Below are 19,950 nucleotides of genomic sequence, written 5' to 3'. Positions count from 1 at the left end.
CACCAGGATTGATGAGGTCGGTTATTGACCTCACGAGACCCACGTGAGAGAAGAAGCCCTGGTAGCTCCTATTGAAATTTAGGAAACCGGTTAGTAATTTGAGTTTAAGTCCCCTGGAAATATAAATCCCTCCATGTGAGATTATTGGAAATATTGATAAAATAAATTGTCATTGGCAACCCTGACTGTCAAAATCAAAATGACATTTTGGTCAGACATGCATGAAGGAAACGAAAACGGGCCGTTTCTTATTGTGAACGTCACTGCTATAAAATTGGAAAAAAAACGTGTATACCTCTAACAGAAATGTGAGCAGTTAGCGATTCATTTCAGCAATGAACAGACTATGTCTAAAATTCAGGAAAATTATAATCACCGTCTCCGTTCTGGGTTTACGTAAGTACTTTCCAATTGTTTACAATTTCGCAGCTATTCAAGAATTTTATGAATGGTACGGTTAAAGATAACAATTTATAATCGAACGACAACATTATAAGCATTCCTTATTTTGTTTAGAATATTGTATAAGAGGTACTATATAATCCACTGTGGATATTTTACTCTTCAGTAGACCTGATCTTGCTACAATCATCACATTTATTTGAAGTGCCATGTTTTTTACAGTGCTCTTTATTTTCCTCGTTCTACATCAGAATTTAAGTGACGATATACCTACCAGAAAAAAGAACCAAAGAATAAGCGACGATTTCCAAGACGGATCTTACAGAGATTTAATCAATATACCAAAGAAACTAGAGAACAGTCATATAAGCAGACAAAAAAAAGAAATGGAAGCTGGTAATGTAGCTGACGATAGCTTACGACGGGAACTGGCTGAAACAAAAGCTCGTCTGGAACAGTTAGAGAAAAAAATGGCATTTCTGGAAGGACGGATACCAGAGAAATACCCAGATGTCGAATATCTGGGTTACAAAGAGAGGAAAAGGATATTGGTAAGTAAATACCAAATGTTTTATTTGAAAATATATCTTGACCGGAAATTATTTTAATCATAAGTGATTAAAATGTTTGGTTGGTGGTTTTGTCGTAGCAAGATAGTTATCAAGAAGTTAATACTTTTTTAATGATAGTACAGGTGTTTTTACTTTTTTAATGTAAAATTTATTTATTGGTTGTATTTTTAAAAAAGTACATACTATCAAAAGAAACAACCTGTTCAGTACAATATAAGTGATTATAAATATTTCAATAAAGATAACATTTTACTATAGCCTTAATTTACGGTAATAATTAGACCTCTCAAAGTACATAAGCTAGTGCTGTGACATTCATTAAATTAGCATAGCCTAGATTGGGCAGATCAATAATTTTTAATCTAAAAACATACTCTGAAAATTTTACAAACTATTATTTATCACAATGCCTGAATATTCCAGGTTACAGGAGGAGCAGGGTTTGTGGGCTCACACTTGGTAGACACTCTTATGATACAGGGCCATGAGGTAATAGTTGTGGACAACTTCTTCACAGGCCGGAAACGTAATGTTGAACATTGGTTCGGACACCGCAACTTTGAAATGATCCATCATGATATTGTAAACCCGTTGTATGTAGAAGTAAGTAACTTTCTTAGTATTTGTTATATTAGTGTCAATTCGATCTGACCAGAAATTGATCCTGGGATTTAGTAGTCAAGATCCCATAGCCAATATCATCATCATCATCACAGGGCTCAAATCTCTATTTCAGATGGTATAATATGACGTCAAAGGGTAATTGACTGGGCCAAAGACAAATTATAAAATGCTATTCGAGAAATAAAAGCCAGGATAAGATGTTCAAAAGTCAATTTCATTTTACTTTTAGACTTATTTTCGAATTTTAGTTATGAATTAAGTAACAATACAATGAGTACGACATATTACCGATTTTAATGATGACGTTCCAGGACAGTATTTCCGTGCTACAAACTCTACAAACACATAACAACCACAAACTCCAAAGAAAACTTTTGTTTTGACGTTTCCTAAAAAGTATCTGTATCATTTGACTAGGTTATCAAGCAGTCTGTTGTCTTGAAGTGGTGCACTTATAGCTAATATAATTAGGCTACAATGAAATACAATTATAACTCTGTTACAGGCAGATGAAATATATCACTTAGCTAGTCCAGCAAGTCCACCACATTATATGCAGAATCCTGTTAAGACAATCAAAACTAATACTTTAGGCACAATTAATATGTTAGGTAAGTATTACTTATTTTCGCCCATTGTAATAACTCCTTTCACTATCAGTTCACCACAATAATAATCTATATAAGTTTGCAATTATTGCAAAATAAGAATAACATAAATATTATTATTTTGATTTTGATTGACAGAGATGTGGTCTAAAAGACGATATTGTGACTAAGATTGAGAAGGGAATGTTAGGTTGGTTTGGACACGTAGAGCGGATGAAGGATAATAGAAAGCGAAAGCGGTATATAAAGCGAAAGTTGATGATAGGGCTGGCACAGGAAGACCTAGAAGGACTTACATTGACCAAATTGGAGATGTCCTTAGAAAAGGTTTAGTACGATCTACTCTAAACTGGCGTGCGTGTATGAAGCGATTGACGAATGTGGAGGCAGCAAGAGAAGTGTGTCATGATCGAAGGAAATGGAATTCTATAGTCTCTGCTTACCCCCGTGGGAAATAGGCGTGAGTTTATGTATGTGTGTATGTTGATTGCAAAAATGGCTGAAATCAAGTGGGGTATCATAAAAAAGAGCTTTGTTTTCATATTCACTAACATTATGCAGTGCAGTTTTCACTAACACAGTTGGCTCGACCATTATTGACGGCAATACGGCTCACCACCTATCACGTTGGTCTGACAGAAAGCTTGATTAGGTGTGGCAACTTAGTTCATCTTGCGATGGATGTACCTCTGACTACCTCAATTGAAATATAGTTGTGAACTTATGCTACGCTTATGTTATTTTCCACATTCTAAAACATTTTTTCTGTTGCTTTGTTTATGAATTATGATCTTAAATTATGATAGACTTACGATGATGTATTAGGAAGGTTTTGACATAAATCTCTATCAATTACAGGTTTGGCACGGCGCGTAGGTGCTAAAATTTTAATAGCAAGTACTTCAGAAGTGTATGGTGATCCCATGGTGCACCCTCAGCCAGAGTCCTACTGGGGTCACGTCAATCCGATAGGTAAGTTATAATATAATTCATATACAATTTTACGAGTAACCTATGTAGATTTTATATCATAATGCCTATTTTTCCTTAGTGTATTATTCTATAGGGTATTATTCTTTAGGATAATAATGGCCCCGATTCCTGTAGACACCTAATTTTACTTTAAGTTATACCTGTCATTTTCTTATCCGCCGAAAAGGAAAGGGACGGATGATTGATTTTAGGAAGAATTAGTAAATGAATGAATAACCCGGGCGTATCAAAAAGGTATCTCGCTGGTATGCAAACCGTTTGACGTGTGCTGTCAACTTAACTCTGTCGGGTTATTGGCCAATGTATTTTTTTAGACGGTTGTTTTAGATTTGTGCTTAAAATTAACGTGTGTTCCATAAATTTTATGCTTGTCGATTACCCGTCCCTTTCCTTTTCGGCAGATAAGAAAATGACAGATATAACTTAAAATAAAATTAGATGATATTTACAGGAATTAGCACCATTGTAATATTAAATGACCATAGAGGTATACATAGAATTGGGGTCACGCGCGGGAACTAATGTGTGCCTGATTTTTCTTTGAAAATTAAGGAAAAATTCCTCTACACCACAAACTATACGCTACCCTATTAGTAATTGTGAGGTTTCATTATTGCCTGCTCAGGATTATATCATAAATATTTTTGCTAAATATATTACGAAATAAGTCGTGATTACTGGTAATAGGAAAATGAAAAAAGGATGGTGATTTTATTGCTTTACGTTTTATTTTATGATTGATGATAAAGCAGCGCACGATCTTTAATTGCAATGAATAAATAGCTTTCAATACGTTTTAGTAAGTAGTTGCTGCTGATTAAAAAATCCGCTGATAGTGATACCTATACATAAGTGTCAAAGGGATTGCATACTAGCGAAGTGTGTAGTGAATTTGCTCAGGAGTCTTATTTTTTTTTAAATAAATATGTTATGATTTTATTGTTTTTAATATAATATTTAATTTGTTTTTTTTTTTATTTTATTTTTATAATATTTGAACATGATATTTGGGTTATTTATGCCTTTTAATAAAGAATATTATTATATATTATTATTTTTTAATAGCTCGCCTTTAACTCGCGTGAAAATATATACCTGTCTCATCTTGCAAATGACAAGTTCTGATGCGCTACGTGACGTGGGCGTGGGTATACAGGGTGTTAGTGACGTCTTAACGGATATTGAGGGGGATGATTCAGGCCATGATTCTGAGTTAATATCAAGTGGATTTTTCCGTCCCAAAATTCATGACTTTCGTTTTTTTTTTATTATTTTCAATTCTATACTTTTGCGAAGGAAAATACGTTCAGGTAGCTATACAAGTACGTATGGGTGTTAGTGACACCGTAACGAATACTGAGGAGGATGATTCAGACCATGATTCTGAGTTGATAACAAGTGGAAATGTCCTGTCAGAAAAATTATTAAAATTTTAGTGTTTTTTTTAAATTATTTTCAGTTTCATACTTTTGTGACGGAAAATGTTATTTGATGTCAACTCAGAATCATGGTCTGAATCATCGTTCAAAGGGTTTGTTACGACGTCACTAACACCTGTTTATTTCGAACGCGACTTGAAAGCGAGATTCATAAATAAGGGGGTAAATTCACGAATTTGATTGAAGGGAAGAGAGGAAGGGGTAGACCTATAGGGTAACATTTATGAAACAAATAAAAGAGAAGGTGCAGGTCGTGTCGTATCGGGAGGTGAAGGTTTTGGCGGGAAGAAGAGAGGAATGGCGATTACTCCACCGACAAGAGCGCAGCTCTTAAATAGAGAGAGAGAGAGAAATTCACGACACACATCGCTAGTGGTTGCATACTATTTACTACACACATGTATAAAAATAAAGCCCAGGGTGTGATTACTTCCCTAGGGCCTCGTGCGTGCTACGACGAAGGCAAGAGGGTCGCGGAAACGTTAGCATATTCGTATGCTAAGCAAGAGAATGTGTCGGTGAGGGTCGCGAGGATCTTCAACACGTACGGGCCCAGGATGCACGTCTCAGACGGACGTGTCGTCTCCAACTTCATTATGCAAGCCTTACAGAACCTTACCATTACTGTAAGTATGAGTAAAAATGGAACGGGGGGGGGGGGGGGGGGAAGGTTTAAAAAGCCCACATCGATGCAATCAATTTAAATAGCAATATTGCTATTTGACATTTGCACATATGAAAATAAGTGCACAGTGTGAACAAAGTATGAAATAGCAATATTGCTTTTTAAATTAATTGCTTCTATGTGGCCTTTTCAACCCCACAAAACCACGCTATTGCTATGAAGATTATGTAGTACAAGTACATGCAGCAATATTTTTTAATCAGCTGCTTGATTTAACGGTCAGACCGCGCCTTACATGGGGTCCTGGGTTCGATCCCCGATGGGGCATTTTTAAAAATCACTTTAAGAATGTCTCTCGCTTCATTAGAGCATTACAGGCATCAGCCCCTTCATTCGTTGGTTACGATCTGAAGACGATGACGACCATAACAAAAAGTATATTAAAAAAATAATTGTGTATAAAAAAAAGTTAGTTTTCTTTATACCTATAGTTTATTGGCACTAGTGGGTAGTTGATAATTTGTTCTTTAAAAAAACAACAAATTACGTAAAGAATTTTTTTCCGCCCTCAGGTATATGGTAATGGAAAGCAGACGCGGTCGTTCTGCTACGTGTCAGATTTGGTGGAAGGTCTGTTGGCTTTGATGGCTTCTAGTTACACCCTGCCTGTAAATATAGGAAATCCGGTAGAGCATACTATAGAAGGTGAGTAAACTCTAATGCACACAGAAATTAGAATCATTTATTCAACATAATTATCATGGATAAACTTATTGAAGGTCAATGTAACATCTTTGAATCTACGACATTTCGCACAGTGTTATGGTTGGTGAGAAGAAATGACAAGAAACTGCAACAGCAAAACATCTTTTAAACCCCGGCGGCGTGGTCGACGATTTCCCTCAATCAGCACTTATCGCTATCGACCCTCTAGGGTCGTATTTCTTTCAAATTTTTCCTCTCAGACGACGCCCTGAGCCGAGGTTCGCGGCCAACTGGGCACCCTAAGCCCAGCCTGGCCTGGCCTGTTGTCTTAAACGTTGTATCTGGTGAGAGCCCTCAACGCTCCCAATTTGTCCGGCCAAGTAGTTAATGCCATCTGCGGCAAATCTACAATAAGTCACGTCAAAAAAAAGCGCTATAATCGAATATCGGTAGTCAAGTAAATACGAAAGTTATATAGGTAGTTATTAGTTATTATACCATGGATGGGTAGTTCAGAATTACCTTTAGTTCTGCATATTCAATCATATACCATAAAAATAAGGTTGCGGTGTTGTTGTTAAACGCGATCGCATACCCTTAGGTACCTAACTAATAAAAAAAACTGCATTTGGATACCAGAGGTCACCAAACGCCGGACCGACCTGTTTTGTTTTGTTTGACCGACTTGGTTGAAAGCTAGTCATCATCTACCAAATAAACTGCAACATAATTATGTTTTTTGAATGACACTATCTGGTGATCCCTGGTGTATTTTATATAATACGTATCTAAATAAAGTTCTTTGTTCTATTGAAGTAGGTAATGGTGATATCAACTTTTGACCGCTTATCTCTGTTTCGGTGAACTTTGTACCACACAGTTTATTAAATAATTTCATAGAATAAGAATTGGCGTTATCTATTTATGTATGTGTGTGAGGAGCTCGGTGGCGCAGCGGTAAACGCGCTCGGTCTGCGATTGTTGAAGTTAAGCAACTTTCGCAAAGGTTGGTCATAGGATGGGTGACCACAAAAAAAAAAGTTTTCATCTCGAGCTCCTCCGTGCTTCGGAAGGCACATAAAGCCGTTGGTCCCGGCTGCATTAGCAGTCGTTAATAACCACCAATCCGCAGTGGGCCCGCGTGGTGGTTTAAGGCCCGATCTCCCTATCCATCCATAGGGAAGGCCCGTGCCCCAGCAGTGGGGACGTTAATGGGCTGGTGATGTGATTTATGTAATGTGAACTGCATATCTCTCTTCAGCTTTAACCCCTCCCGCGTAGTACAGGATTTATGGCGAGCCGTTATTTGAAGTGTTAAAAATAAAAAAGTATTAGAAATTATCATAAGCTTTTTTAGTAAATCATGTGAATAAATTCTCGGCACATAGAAACATTTATGATAAACTGTACCTGTGTCCATATAGATAGTAAAATAAGAAACTATAAAAATATCTTTCAAAATTAATATAAAATAAAAAAGCTCACGTGAAGCTTACTTTATGTAGCTTATTATAAGATTAATGATTACCTAAATTGACATTGATTTAAAAGATGTGTTACTGTTGCAGTTTCTTGTCATTTCTTCTCCTCAGCCATAGCACCTTGCGAAATGACGTAAATTCAAAAATGTTACATTGACCTTCAACAAGTTTATCCATGATAATTATGTTGAATAAATGATTCTGATTTCTAATTATGATTTAAAAAAATTGCCATCAAAACACAACATAAACAGCATATTATAACGGCACAGTGCTGCACAGCCAGTATGGGACTTACTCCACTACGTTGCTCCATTGTGGGTTGCCGGGTTGTTTGCCAGAGTTTTGCAAGCCTAACGCCTCCGACTTGGCTTATCGAATGTATTGTAGCGGGGTGTGCCCCGGACACTTCATACAATACCACACATTAACATTATCGTACACGCGCAGCTTTGTGTGTGACGCCTGGCGCTACACGATTCAAGACTAGTTGCCGTTCTATACTAAGTATTTTCCTTATTATTCTATGGTTGTGTTAAAACCTTTAAAATGTTATTTCATTCCGTTTCAGAATTCGCAAAGATAATAAAGAATCTAGTCCCTGGGTGTCGCAGTACGGTTGCGACGGGCGCTGCTGTGGAGGACGACCCGCAGAGGCGCCGCCCAGACATTACCGTGGCTGAGAAACACCTCAACTGGTCACCCAAGGTATAACCACAGACTGACAGACGTATTCTAAGATTTTACCTTGAAGTTTTCTCGACTCCATCTTTAGTTAAGGCGATTGGAAGACCTCGATCTCCGTTCAAAATCGCTATTTTTACACGGCGCCTCAACCTTATCTCGAGTTTATTCCAGTAAGGCATGACGTCATTAATTTCGTATTATTTTGTCGACAGTATAATATGCTCGACTCCAGTGAGTAAAGTCCTTAAGTCGAAGTCGTAAATGTCAACTTAAAATACCAAAATCCTCTGCTGAGGAGTGGAGAAAATTTCGAGTCAATATCTTAGATTACGGGTGTATATCTCAGTAGCAAGCTCGTTGAGGTGTGGCTACTAATAATTAAAACATTTTAAATTATTACACAAACACTCTCGTACCTGGTTCAAAGGTACCCATTATACTGGCCGCGTTACCGCGCACTATTGCTAAGGAAACCTGTTGAACCAGGAACGAGCTTACGCGGGGGTCACTACCGCGGTCCCTCACAAGCGCCTCCCCAACACGCGAAACTTAGTTCATCTTGCGATAGATGTATCTCTGAATACCCCAATTGGGATGTAGTCGTGTGCTTATGTCCTGGGTCACGACATGTCGTAGAAGTTCATTGAAGTCAGCATTATTTATTTATTCTTGGTGACGGCAACGCGGCTCGGAAGTTGTTTCCTTTGCCATTACAAACAAGAATTAAGAAAAACGACGTTCTTCTAACGCTTGCTATTTATATGATTGATTAGTAAACTTTTTTTTTCCAGGTCACCTTAGCAGAGGGACTGCAAAGGACAATAGATTACTTCAAAGAAGAGTTGTCCAGAAAAACTTTTAATAATAATCAAACTTACATCAATATTAAAGTAAAGAACCCTCACTAAGACAGAAAATGCCTTATCGGCTTTTTGTATAAATTGTGATACTAGAGTAATCAAATCAATCATCCATTGAAGTGGAGTACAATTGTGAAATAAATGAATATTAACAAACCGTTTTCTCGTTACGTTAACTATGACTGGGTGTGGTGAACTACCATTTTAATTTTTTATGTGTTCATTATTGTTTTGAATAAATATTTCGTATAATTTTATCCAGTGTTTTGTTTATCAAAATAAACCTAACTAAACTTTTTTTAAATACAAAACTAAGTACTACACTTTTAAAATTGTAATAACTTTTTAAGTAAATAAAAATAAAAAGGATTAAAGGACTCTAAATGTTACTAATGTATAGTTTAATAGTTAGAAGGAAAGCTGATAAAGTTATCTAAACTAGGTGCTGATACCGGTACACAAAAAAAACATCTAAGTTTAAGTTATACCTGTCATTTTCTTATCTGCCGAAAAGAAAAGGGACGGGTAATCAACAGGCATAGAATATATGAAACATATGTAAATTTTAGGCAGAAATAAAAAAAGCCCGGTTTACATAAACAATAAATTTAAAAAACGTAGTACCTACATTGAATCATCACTAATCCCGTGACTGGTGTGCGTTACCCCAACAAGAAAGTATCTCCTAGAGTTATATGAGTAGAACGTATAGTTGGTGCCTTATCTGCTGTAAATGTGCCCCCACATAAAAAATGTGTGCCCCCTGTCGTTTCGAAAAAAAATCGAAAAAACGATTCTTGCTGGGGTAACGTTTTTCTAGCAGGAAAATTCTAAACGAATGATCGGAGAGAGAAAAACTGTGCATGGCCAGATAGCTTATATGTGTGCCAAAATGTGCCCCCAAAAATAAAATCTGTGCCCCTTCAGATTTTCGAGATATTGCATTTCCTGCTGGAGTAACGTTTTGATGAATAGTATATCTCTAAAACCATTGCATGTGCCCCTGTAGAATAAACATACGCGAGTAGCTCTTAATGTGTGCCCCTTTGTGCCCCAATTAGATTTTAGAAAATATTTATAGTTTTCAAGTTATCGCGGTTTTATGAAAACCCGAAAAAACATCGCAGCGCCTAAATGAGACAAGGCATAACTTCGCTGAAAAGGTCCTCGTTAAGTATGAATCCGTCGCTTTTTAGTAGTCATTCAGATTTGGTCGGATAACCAGCCGTTGTTTACATATTTTGGTTTTTTGTTTATATTTACTTAATGCGTAACATTTGAAGCTCAATATTTTCACCATATATTTTTGACTAAAGGCACAAGATTTTGGTTTACACCTACACATCTGGGATTGTGCCAGTTCCTTGTATTTTGCCGTCAAAGTTATGACACCATCGTTTTTACTTTTAGCAAGATTATTCAAAAACGCATGCATGAACATTTTTGAAACTTTGTATGGTTATTATTAGCGTCAAGAAAGACCGAATACAGTTTTCAGCGAAGTTATGCCTTGTCTCATTTAGGCGCTGCGATGTTTTTTCGGGTTTTCATAAAACCGCGATAACTTGAAAACTATAAATATTTTCTAAAATCTAATTGGAGCACAAAGGGGCACACATTAAGAGCTACTCGCGTATGTTTATTCTACAGGGGCACATGCAATGGTTTTAGAGATATACTATTCATCAAAACGTTACTCCAGCAGGAAATGCAATATCTCGAAAATCTGAAGGGGCACAGATTTTATTTTTGGGGGCACATTTTGGCACACATATAAGCTATCTGGCCATGCACAGTTTTTCTCTCTCCGATCATTCGTTTAGAATTTTCCTGCTAGAAAAACGTTACCCCAGCAAGAATCGTTTTTTCGATTTTTTTTCGAAACGACAGGGGGCACACATTTTTTATGTGGGGGCACATTTACAGCAGATAAGGCACCAACTATACGTTCTACTCATATAACTCTAGGAGATACTTTCTTGTTGGGGTAACGCACACCCGTGACTGCGAGTATCATCATCAGCCCATTAACGTCCCCACTGCAGGGGCACGGGCCATCCCTAAGGATGGATAGGGCGCTCGCCCAGTGCGAATTGATGGTTATTAACGACTGCTAATGCAGCCGGGACCAACGGCTTAACGTGCCTTCCGAAGCACGGAGGAGCTCGACAGACCGAGCGCGTTTACCGCTGCGCCACCGAGCTCCTCACTGCGACTGCGAGTATAGTGACTCATAAAATCCCCATCACGACACAGGAACAATTTATTAGCAATGGCCAATGGTGATTCGCTCTATATTTAAATGTAGAACTGAAATCGCTGGTGAATTTTCATTGCCGAGAAAGCTCGGTGAGATGTGGGTTGTCCTATTATCATAGCGCGTGTAAATGTATAAACACATGTCCGTATTCCTTAACAGGGCGGGTAGAGCCACAAGTGATCAGAAAACAATTCGCTATCCACTTTTGATAATTAATGTGTTAGCTTGCTGTAAGAACCTCCACTTTTATACTTCTTTCCTAATTTCCTAATGTTGCTTGTGAGGTCAATGACCAACCTTATCATTGTCGGGGTACTAGTATTATTGAGCCAGCAAAGGACTGATATGGCACATCTAACGATTAAGTAGTAAATAATACATTAGACCACAGAGGCCGGCTTTCAGTGATCCATAGTATCCATACAATTGACAACATTTCATTTTTACTAAGGTGCCTTAAATCGAAAACCATTTCGAGATATTTCTATGATTTACACAAAACACATTTTTTCAGATTTTTTAATTCAGTAATAATAGAAATATATTGAAAAATCCACGAGGTCAGAAGAGGAAGGCATAATAAGTTCAGACCTTTACATAAATATTATAAAAAAGTAAATGTCATACATAACATGACACTTTGTTTGCGACTTGTTTTAAATACGCATGCAAAGGTACATTACATTATACTGCCTTCATTCTATCAATGGCAGAATCCAATTTTCAAAAAATATTTTTTGTAACTTCTAGTGGAAAAATCTTGAAAAGAAAAAATACGTGTCTTCTATTTAAACAAGTACTTTCGAAATAGCACAAAAAAACCACGGCTTAAAAATTTGAAATGTTGTCAATTATGCATGATTTACTCGTCATTATAATACCTTCGTTTTTATTCCTATATGCCTAGTTCGATTAATGTATTTTTTTGCAATAACATTCAAGAAACTGGTACACATGCAGATTTATGAACGTTTCCCGCCGCGCCGCTGACTTTTAAATGAACGCGCCTTTTTATCTGTCAACCCATTTTGTTACTTATAGTCTGTGGTCATTCGCCAGGTAATAATCGATTATGGATTTCTTACATAATAACACTATCGATATGCCTATCGATTAAATCGATAGTATTGCAATTTCATTCCGATTTTCCAGGCTACGTTCTACAAGAAAACTAGATGGCGCTGTACAGTTTTGTCGTCATTTAACCTTCTAATTTCATGAAGAACAGACATAATAATATTATGCATCTTTTATCTTTGTTTTGGGTATAAATGATGGATGACCCTTATTATTACACCCAAAATAAAGATAAAAAATATAGGTAGCAACATAATTGTACACGTATCTGATCCAAATATCGAGCAATAATTATTTTTATACATGCTTCTGCTATCACATTGTATTCTGTGCCTGAGTAATGAGAAAATAGGTAATTATCACGTTAAATCTATACAACGCCATATATTTTTTCAATTTTTACAAGGCATAACAGTAGGTTAGGGTGCGGCGGGGGTGGCCCTTGGGCCACCCCTATGCCGCCAGCATGTTTATCTTACACACGAAAAGTATACTGAATGATACGTTTCAGATTTTTTAATTTTGATACATTTTTTCTTACCATGTGATGTCAGAATTATTGATTACTTACTAAATAATTAATAAATACGTACTTGATTTCACAATCTTGAAGAGCATTTATTTTATTTGACTGACACCTGTGTTCTATTCCTAACTCTATGGACACAGAACGGTCTACTGTAAGGCCGACCAATCAGGGACAGCCGTCGGACAGTTGACAATTGTAAGATTGTGATTTAACAGTTTTACTTCGATAGATTATAATCTGACGAATAATAATACGTTAAATTGTAAGCAGTATATTACGTTTCACAATTTTCCGACAGTTCACAGATTATAATCTAACGATATTTACAATTTTACGGTGACATATATATTGATTTTGGAGAACGTAATCTAGAAAGTCCCTCATCATTCCACTATCGATAGAGTATCGATATAATCTAACAATTATTAGACCATAATCGATTGTAATAAACAGGCATATCGATATTTAGGGGCTTAAAAGTAATCGATTATAATCGATATATAGTCGAATTTCGGGCAACACTTAAGCCAGCTGTCTATCTGTCAGTATTCAATTATCAAAGTGTATCTGCCTATTTTCGCTTCGTGTCAGGAAGCCGCTTCATAACTCAAAAGTTTATGCGGACTTTTGAGTTAATTCGTTTGGGGTTCGGAGTAGGAGTCTACTCCGAGGGTGGGGGCTTAGGTTTCATCATCATCACCTTTCATCATTTCATTAATCATCAAGAAAAAAAAATACGTCAGACATGGCTGTATGGGCATAGTTCCCTTTGCCTTACCCTTCGGGGAAAACCAAACCAAAAAAAAAAAAAAAAAAATGTCTATCTGTCACTTTGTCAGTCAGTCAAAAAAAGTAGTCGGTGGAATCGAATGGATTTGTGGTCGTTGTGTCAATGAAAAATTATTATATTGTTCCGAATAATTACTAATTTAATATAAAATTATACAAAGTCGTACTTGCGTAAACAATTTTTAAAAGTGCTAAACCTTTTATATTAATTGAAAAATACATATTTCGATTCGTGGAAGTGGGTATATATTTTTTTAAAATTACATTGTGAAGAAGGTATTCTCTGTAAAATACGATCAAGCAGTTGAAAATACAAAGTGCCACAGTGTGAACGTCATGCACGTGTCGAATTCCTGAGATTGTAAGAAGTAATTTGCCTGGAGAAGGTTTCAGTAAGTGAACTTGGTCATACGTATATCAAATATATCTCAATTTACATAGCGTATGGTTATTTTTAAAAATAATTTAGAATATTGACGGTCACGATGAATGAATACGTTTCAATTGGGACTGTTATTGACGATTTGTTTCCATAGGGACAGAAGAATGGAGGGAGTGAAGAAGAAAGGTCGTCCGCCGCATCCGAGGGCGAAGGCCAACCCTCTGTCGGCGCTGACGTTCGCGTAAGTCTTGTGATTTGATTGCCAATAATCATGCCACTGGCATATTGAGTGACAGACTCAGTACATTGAACTCCCATGACTACCTCATACATAACATTTTAAATTACAAACATTTAAGTAGGTAAGTAAATTCCTTCACAAATCACAACAATTTTATAGTGAAACATTACAAAGTTAGAACAGGTATACTTTGTACCTATCTACTGTTAGTTATTTAACTACCTATGTTGCACAAATTTGACTGACTGACCTCTACCATAAATATATAAACCTACCGGTTTATAATTAATTATTACTATGGGAATATCTTCTACAGCTGGACCCTCCCTCTATTTTGGAGTGGACTAAAGAGGGAGATGGAAGAACAAGATCTGTTTGAACCCTTAGCGGAACATTCCTCTGGTGAGTTTATTTAAGTAATTAGTAGTCAGCGATAATTGCAATTATAAATACTGACACATTAGAAAATAGTATTTTATTACACACACAATACAATAGTAATTAATAATAATTAAAAATAAGGGTAGAACAGTATTAACTAAGTACCTACACAGATATAAGTAATACAAAAATAATAGTGTTAATTTGTAAAAAAAATACCAATAAGTTATTCTAAAAGAAGCACATTGAATATAAATATACCTATAAGAAATTTGTGTTTTTGTGGCTAACCACAATGATGCTCTTGAAAGCATAAAATGTAAGAAGTATTTACAAAAACTACACTAATACATTATTATAAGGACTGTTTTTTCCTGAAGACGAAGTTATAGGTACACCCAACCACATCCACATTTGGTTGCACATGTGTCATTGGGATGGAAAATATGTAATTAAATAATCCCAACTTCAAAATGGTGATGTGTTTGTAATACCTTATAACTAATTTATCATGCGGGATTCGAATATCCATTTTTATGACGGTATTGTTTAGAAAGGATGTTAAAACTTGCTGCTGATAGGCACTATACGGCTCTTGGTCAAACCCTCGATATAATTCGCGTCGCGCGCGACATGAATGCCGTGCCGCGAGATCTGAAGGTAATATTTTCTTGCAGGGCCATTAGGAGATAAATTTGCTCGTCTTTGGGAGGAAGAGGTGGCTCGAGCCAGTGGCAAACGCACGCCCAGTTTGCTCAGAGTGATCTTACGAGCGTACGCTGCTCGTTGCATGCTCTATGGCTTCGTACTACTCTTCATGGAGTGCGGAATACGGTGAGCAATTATCTATTTATCATTGTTTCCATAATAATTTACATTCTATCAGTCTGGATTCAGGCCAAACCTACACTATCGAGCATTATAACTAGTTATAGTAGTTTATTTAAAAAGTTATAACTGAAATCATAAGATACATTAAGGTGGGTACTGACTGGTGTTACGAGGCGTAATGTGTTACACAGCGAGCGTTCGTGCTGTCAGTACAGGGAAATAAGACGCTCGTAGCGAGCATCAACACTGATTTTAAGCACATGACGACCTTTTTTCCAAAAGTATAAACAGGAATTTAAAAATTATTCAAACACCACTAAAAATAATGTAAGTCTGTGTCGGTAAAATCCAAAGGCAAAGTAAAATTGTTGTCTTTGTAAAGTTTGTATAACTTTTATCTGTTTTACGTAGGTATTCGGTTAGTCAATAACGAATTGAACTTATCTAACCCTAATTGTACGTGAGATAAAACTGTTGCAATAATAGATTAGATACAGCCCTTTGAATCCCTTGCACAATATATTGATGGTATTAGAATGTATTTACCTACTTTGGCAAATAAAAACATTTCTTAGTTGAGACTACTTTAAGTCCAATTCGTATATTTTTGCTCTCGCAATGGTCGCAATTCTCAATAGACATGGGAACAAGTTTACTATACTTGTGTAGATATTCATAGGATTTGTGTCACAATATTGTTATCAAACCCGTTTCTATAATAATTTGATAATAAAATAAACTGACTGACATATCAAAGCCCAACCTTATTTGGAGGCAGAAAGTTAAAATTTTGCACAAAGAAATAAAAACGTAATTTAAAAGTCAGTTTCCACGCATAACAAGTCGGGTAAGAGCTGGTAATCCTCTTCTGTAACATACCTATGTTGCCTACCTAGGTAGGTACCTACCAGTATATGTATCGGTATAGTCCATGCTATCAACAGCTTCATAAACTCTTTTAAACAGACTTCAAACAAAGGAGGAGGTTCGCAATTCGTCGGGATCTTTTTTTCTGTTTCTTTTGTCGTCGCAGCCCGTACGTGAGACATTCTGTACAGTCTAATACCTACACTTTTATCTGGATTCGAGTCTTGCGTAAACAGTATTATGCATGTTATTGAATATTGTTTCTCAATCAGTTAGGTGAACAGCCTGTGATTTTAATGCTATTACGTCTTGTTTTGATATCCTTCTGCAGTGTGAATGGCCGCCTTTCTCTAGAATTGAAAGGTGAAATGTTTTAAATTGATACGCGTATTTTTATAAGTACTATCATATTTGCGTAACAGGTTCTTTAATAAATACCTAACTATCTAATAATAATATAAAAGTAATCGTAAGTTTTTATGTAACGGATCCTATTCTAAAAACATACTATAGCATGCTCAGGTGTATACTTTTATACCTAGTAGGTACCTATTATACTCACTCCTCGCCAGCTATTTAAATCCACAAATCCTGGAAACCGCGTGATAAAAATTATCTACGAACCAGTCGTAAATTCAAACTCAAAAAATCTCCCTATTCCCAGTAGTCTTACCAGTTGAACTACTGGGAATTTCCTTCCCAACAGACTTACTGGTAGGACCACTGGGAAAAACTCTCTTAGATTTAATAAAGCTACTGTCTATCAATTACTAGGTCTATGTTTTAAAAATGTTGACATAGTAAAACTAATGGGAAAAGCGAAGTGTTACTATTCAGTAAGTCTATTGGGAAGGAAATTCCCAGTAGTTCAACTGGTAAGACTACTCGGTACGACTACTGGGAATAGGGGAAAAAGTCGAATTCCATGTTTTAGATCTCGAGCCGTCAATCGATCCCGCGAAATTTAAAAATGGAATATACATAATTAAGTCCTTATTCCGTTTCGCCCCAATTTCGTTCGAAGTAGGGCACCTACTTACTAAAACATGAAATTCGTAAGTAAACTGTGGAAAATATACGGCGCTCATCTATCACCGCACGGAATACAAATTACCCATAAATCATGTTTGTGTGCACATCACTGTAATGTATACGGACAATGATACGTTAATTTGCGATAAGAGATTATTAATTAAATTAATTATATTGCAATTGAGGCACGCGCCTGTCATGTCGTGTTATAAAGGGAGTTACTCACTGTGTTAGGTACCTATATGTAAGGCAATTAGTGTCTTTATGGATAAGTAGCGAGCTCTTCCAAATGGCTGCTTATCTGATCGTCCTTACGATCCATTCTGCTCGTGTTCTTGTTAACAGTCTACTATGAGAATTACCTTAACACATTGCAACTCGACTTCCCTTCGCTTATCTTTGATCAGATTGGTTAAGAGATCAGATAGGACTAAAATACCCTTTTAAAAAAATATCTGCACTGGTTTAATGTTCGTTCGGATATAATCGTGATTCGATTCAATGTGATGGTAATCAAAGGTACATTCGCAAGATGTATTTAAATTCAATTTCAAATTCAATTCAAAAATATTTCTATTCAGTAGGTAACATAGTTACACTTTGAATCGTCAATTTTTACGTAACGAACGTCTCATTCTCCTAAAACTACTGCAGCTTCTCACAACCTGTATAGGCGGGGAAAAGAATCTGCAAGAAAAACCTCGGCACAGGGCCCTAGACGTTCTTTAAAAAAAGAAGAATAAACATAAAATATTGGTACTAAGTATCCCCACTCACCGGGCTTTCTTTAGAGTAATTATTATATTATTAGATCAATATTATAGATATTATAATATATGTATAAAATCATATAGAACATATTTTTATTATTGATGTAGATACGAAAAATTAAACCAACGTTTAATTTTGCAAACAATCATGATCGAATATAGGTACGAGATATATTATAGAAGCAACTGTGACTGTAATTGGTAATATTGCGGACAAATTAGCGACAGAAAAGCTTCCATCGGTTGCATTAGACCTTGTCTAACGGGGAAATACAATTTACTGGAAATCATCCTAACTAAACTAACAAAAAGATCCTTGAATATTTAAAACCGATGACAAGTCAATTTAGTTCGTGACGTACCTATAAAGTTGTTCACACTTTCGGGCCAAGTTGTTAATGTCATAGGCGGCAATGAGGGACTTTCCAGGCTAAGTACCCCAACAATAATATAGATGGCGTTGTACAGTTTTAATATGAAAATTACCCATTTCCTCATTGCTCGGGTTTTTAATTATTCAAAAATACTTACAATATAATTTACTTTATTTGTCGTAAAAACCGACAGAGGGATTGTGTCCTCTAACATGATGGACTAATGTTATGGGCGATAGGCTGATCCCTTATCACCATAAGGTTCATCATATCCATCTTTGGACTTCGTATCAACAGTGGCTGCAAGTTGTCTTTGATTACTTGTGGCTCTGCCCACCCCATTAGGGATTACGGGCGTGAGTTTATGTATGTATGTGTATGTATAATTTACTTAAAATATATAACAGCGTCCGTGGTATAGTGGTTAGAGCGTTAGGCTCACGATCTGGAGGTCCGGGTTCGATTCCCGATGGGGACATTGTCGAAATCACTTTGTGAGACTGTCCTTTGTTTGGTAAGGACTTTTCAGGCTTGAATCACCTGATTGTCCGAAAAAGTATATGATGATGTAATATAAGTAGATGATTCCGTGCTTCGGAGGGCACGTTAAGCCGTTGGTCCCGGCTATTAGCCGTAAAAACACCTCCACCAGCCCGCATTGGAGCAGCGTGGTGGAGTATGCTCCATACCCCCTCCGGTTGATTGAGGGGAGGCCTGTGCACAGCAGTGGGACGTATACAGGCTGTTTATGTGTTACAATATAAATGGCTGAAGTGGTTATAAAAATAATTGTTGCTTGACATTTGGATCAGATTATGCATAGAATTATGTTGCTTCTGTTTATTTTGATTAGAATAATAATGGGTGGTAGGTAGATGTAACTGAGCTTGGGTGTAATAACAAGGGTCATCATCATTGATACCCCAAAAACAAAGATAAAAGATGCATATATGTCTTATCCATGAAATTAGAAGGTTAAACGAAGGAAAAACTGTACAGCGCCATCTATATAGTTTTGGTGAACGTAGCCTGGAAAGTCCCACATATGTCACGTCAAAAAAAAACACAAGTTGTGCAAAGTCCAGTTTTATTGAACCATCGCATCCTTTAGTGTTTCAAAATGATGAAGTCCTCGTGACTAGGCACTTTGTAGTGGTACAAAGTCCAAAAGAGTTCGTACTCCAAGTATGTACTTTGTAGGTATAGATTTTGATTTTGACTTATTTAGATTTTGCACCTGCCGACGCATAAGGACTTACAATAGATACTTACCTATATTTATTTGATTTTGCGAATTTAACATGTCGCCTTATTAAGTAATACAATTGTAGAAAACCAATTAGGTAATTTCAGTTTACATCTTTACGTTTTGTTGATATCATTAAAAAAGTAAAAATATTTTTTCCTCTCTATTAAATAGA

The 19,950-nt window shown here is 36.4% G+C and overlaps 2 protein-coding genes across 3 annotated transcripts in view; both read left to right on the top strand.

Moving 5' to 3' along the window:
- Positions 1-201: 201 nt before the first annotated feature.
- On the top strand, positions 202-9,253 carry LOC126381796 (UDP-glucuronic acid decarboxylase 1). The gene is made up of 9 exons (XM_050031282.1): positions 202-396; positions 625-953; positions 1,398-1,577; positions 2,104-2,209; positions 3,065-3,178; positions 5,077-5,264; positions 5,836-5,968; positions 8,021-8,157; positions 8,928-9,253. The coding sequence occupies exons 1-9, from the start codon at positions 336-338 to the stop codon at positions 9,042-9,044; spliced, it is 1,365 nt and encodes a 454-aa protein (XP_049887239.1). The 5' UTR covers positions 202-335; the 3' UTR covers positions 9,045-9,253.
- Positions 9,254-13,697: 4,444 nt separating this feature from the next.
- Positions 13,698-19,950, top strand: part of LOC126381789 (ATP-binding cassette sub-family C member 4-like) — a 32,297-nt gene continuing 26,044 nt past the window's right edge. The window contains exons 1-4 of one of the 2 annotated variants that reach the window (XM_050031269.1): positions 13,698-14,043; positions 14,194-14,274; positions 14,591-14,676; positions 15,333-15,489. In XM_050031269.1, coding sequence (XP_049887226.1) covers positions 14,198-14,274; positions 14,591-14,676; positions 15,333-15,489 — 320 coding nt within the window. In that variant the 5' untranslated portion in view covers positions 13,698-14,043; positions 14,194-14,197. Of the gene's footprint in view, positions 14,044-14,187; positions 14,275-14,590; positions 14,677-15,332; positions 15,490-19,950 lie in introns of both variants that reach the window. The other variant, XM_050031268.1, reaches the window with a different exon arrangement.

The sequence above is a fragment of the Pectinophora gossypiella genome, chromosome 3 (assembly GCF_024362695.1).
Source record: "Pectinophora gossypiella chromosome 3, ilPecGoss1.1, whole genome shotgun sequence".
In the NCBI taxonomy this organism is placed as follows: Eukaryota; Metazoa; Arthropoda; class Insecta; order Lepidoptera; family Gelechiidae; genus Pectinophora; species Pectinophora gossypiella.
This window is presented reverse-complemented; position numbering and strand designations above follow the sequence as displayed.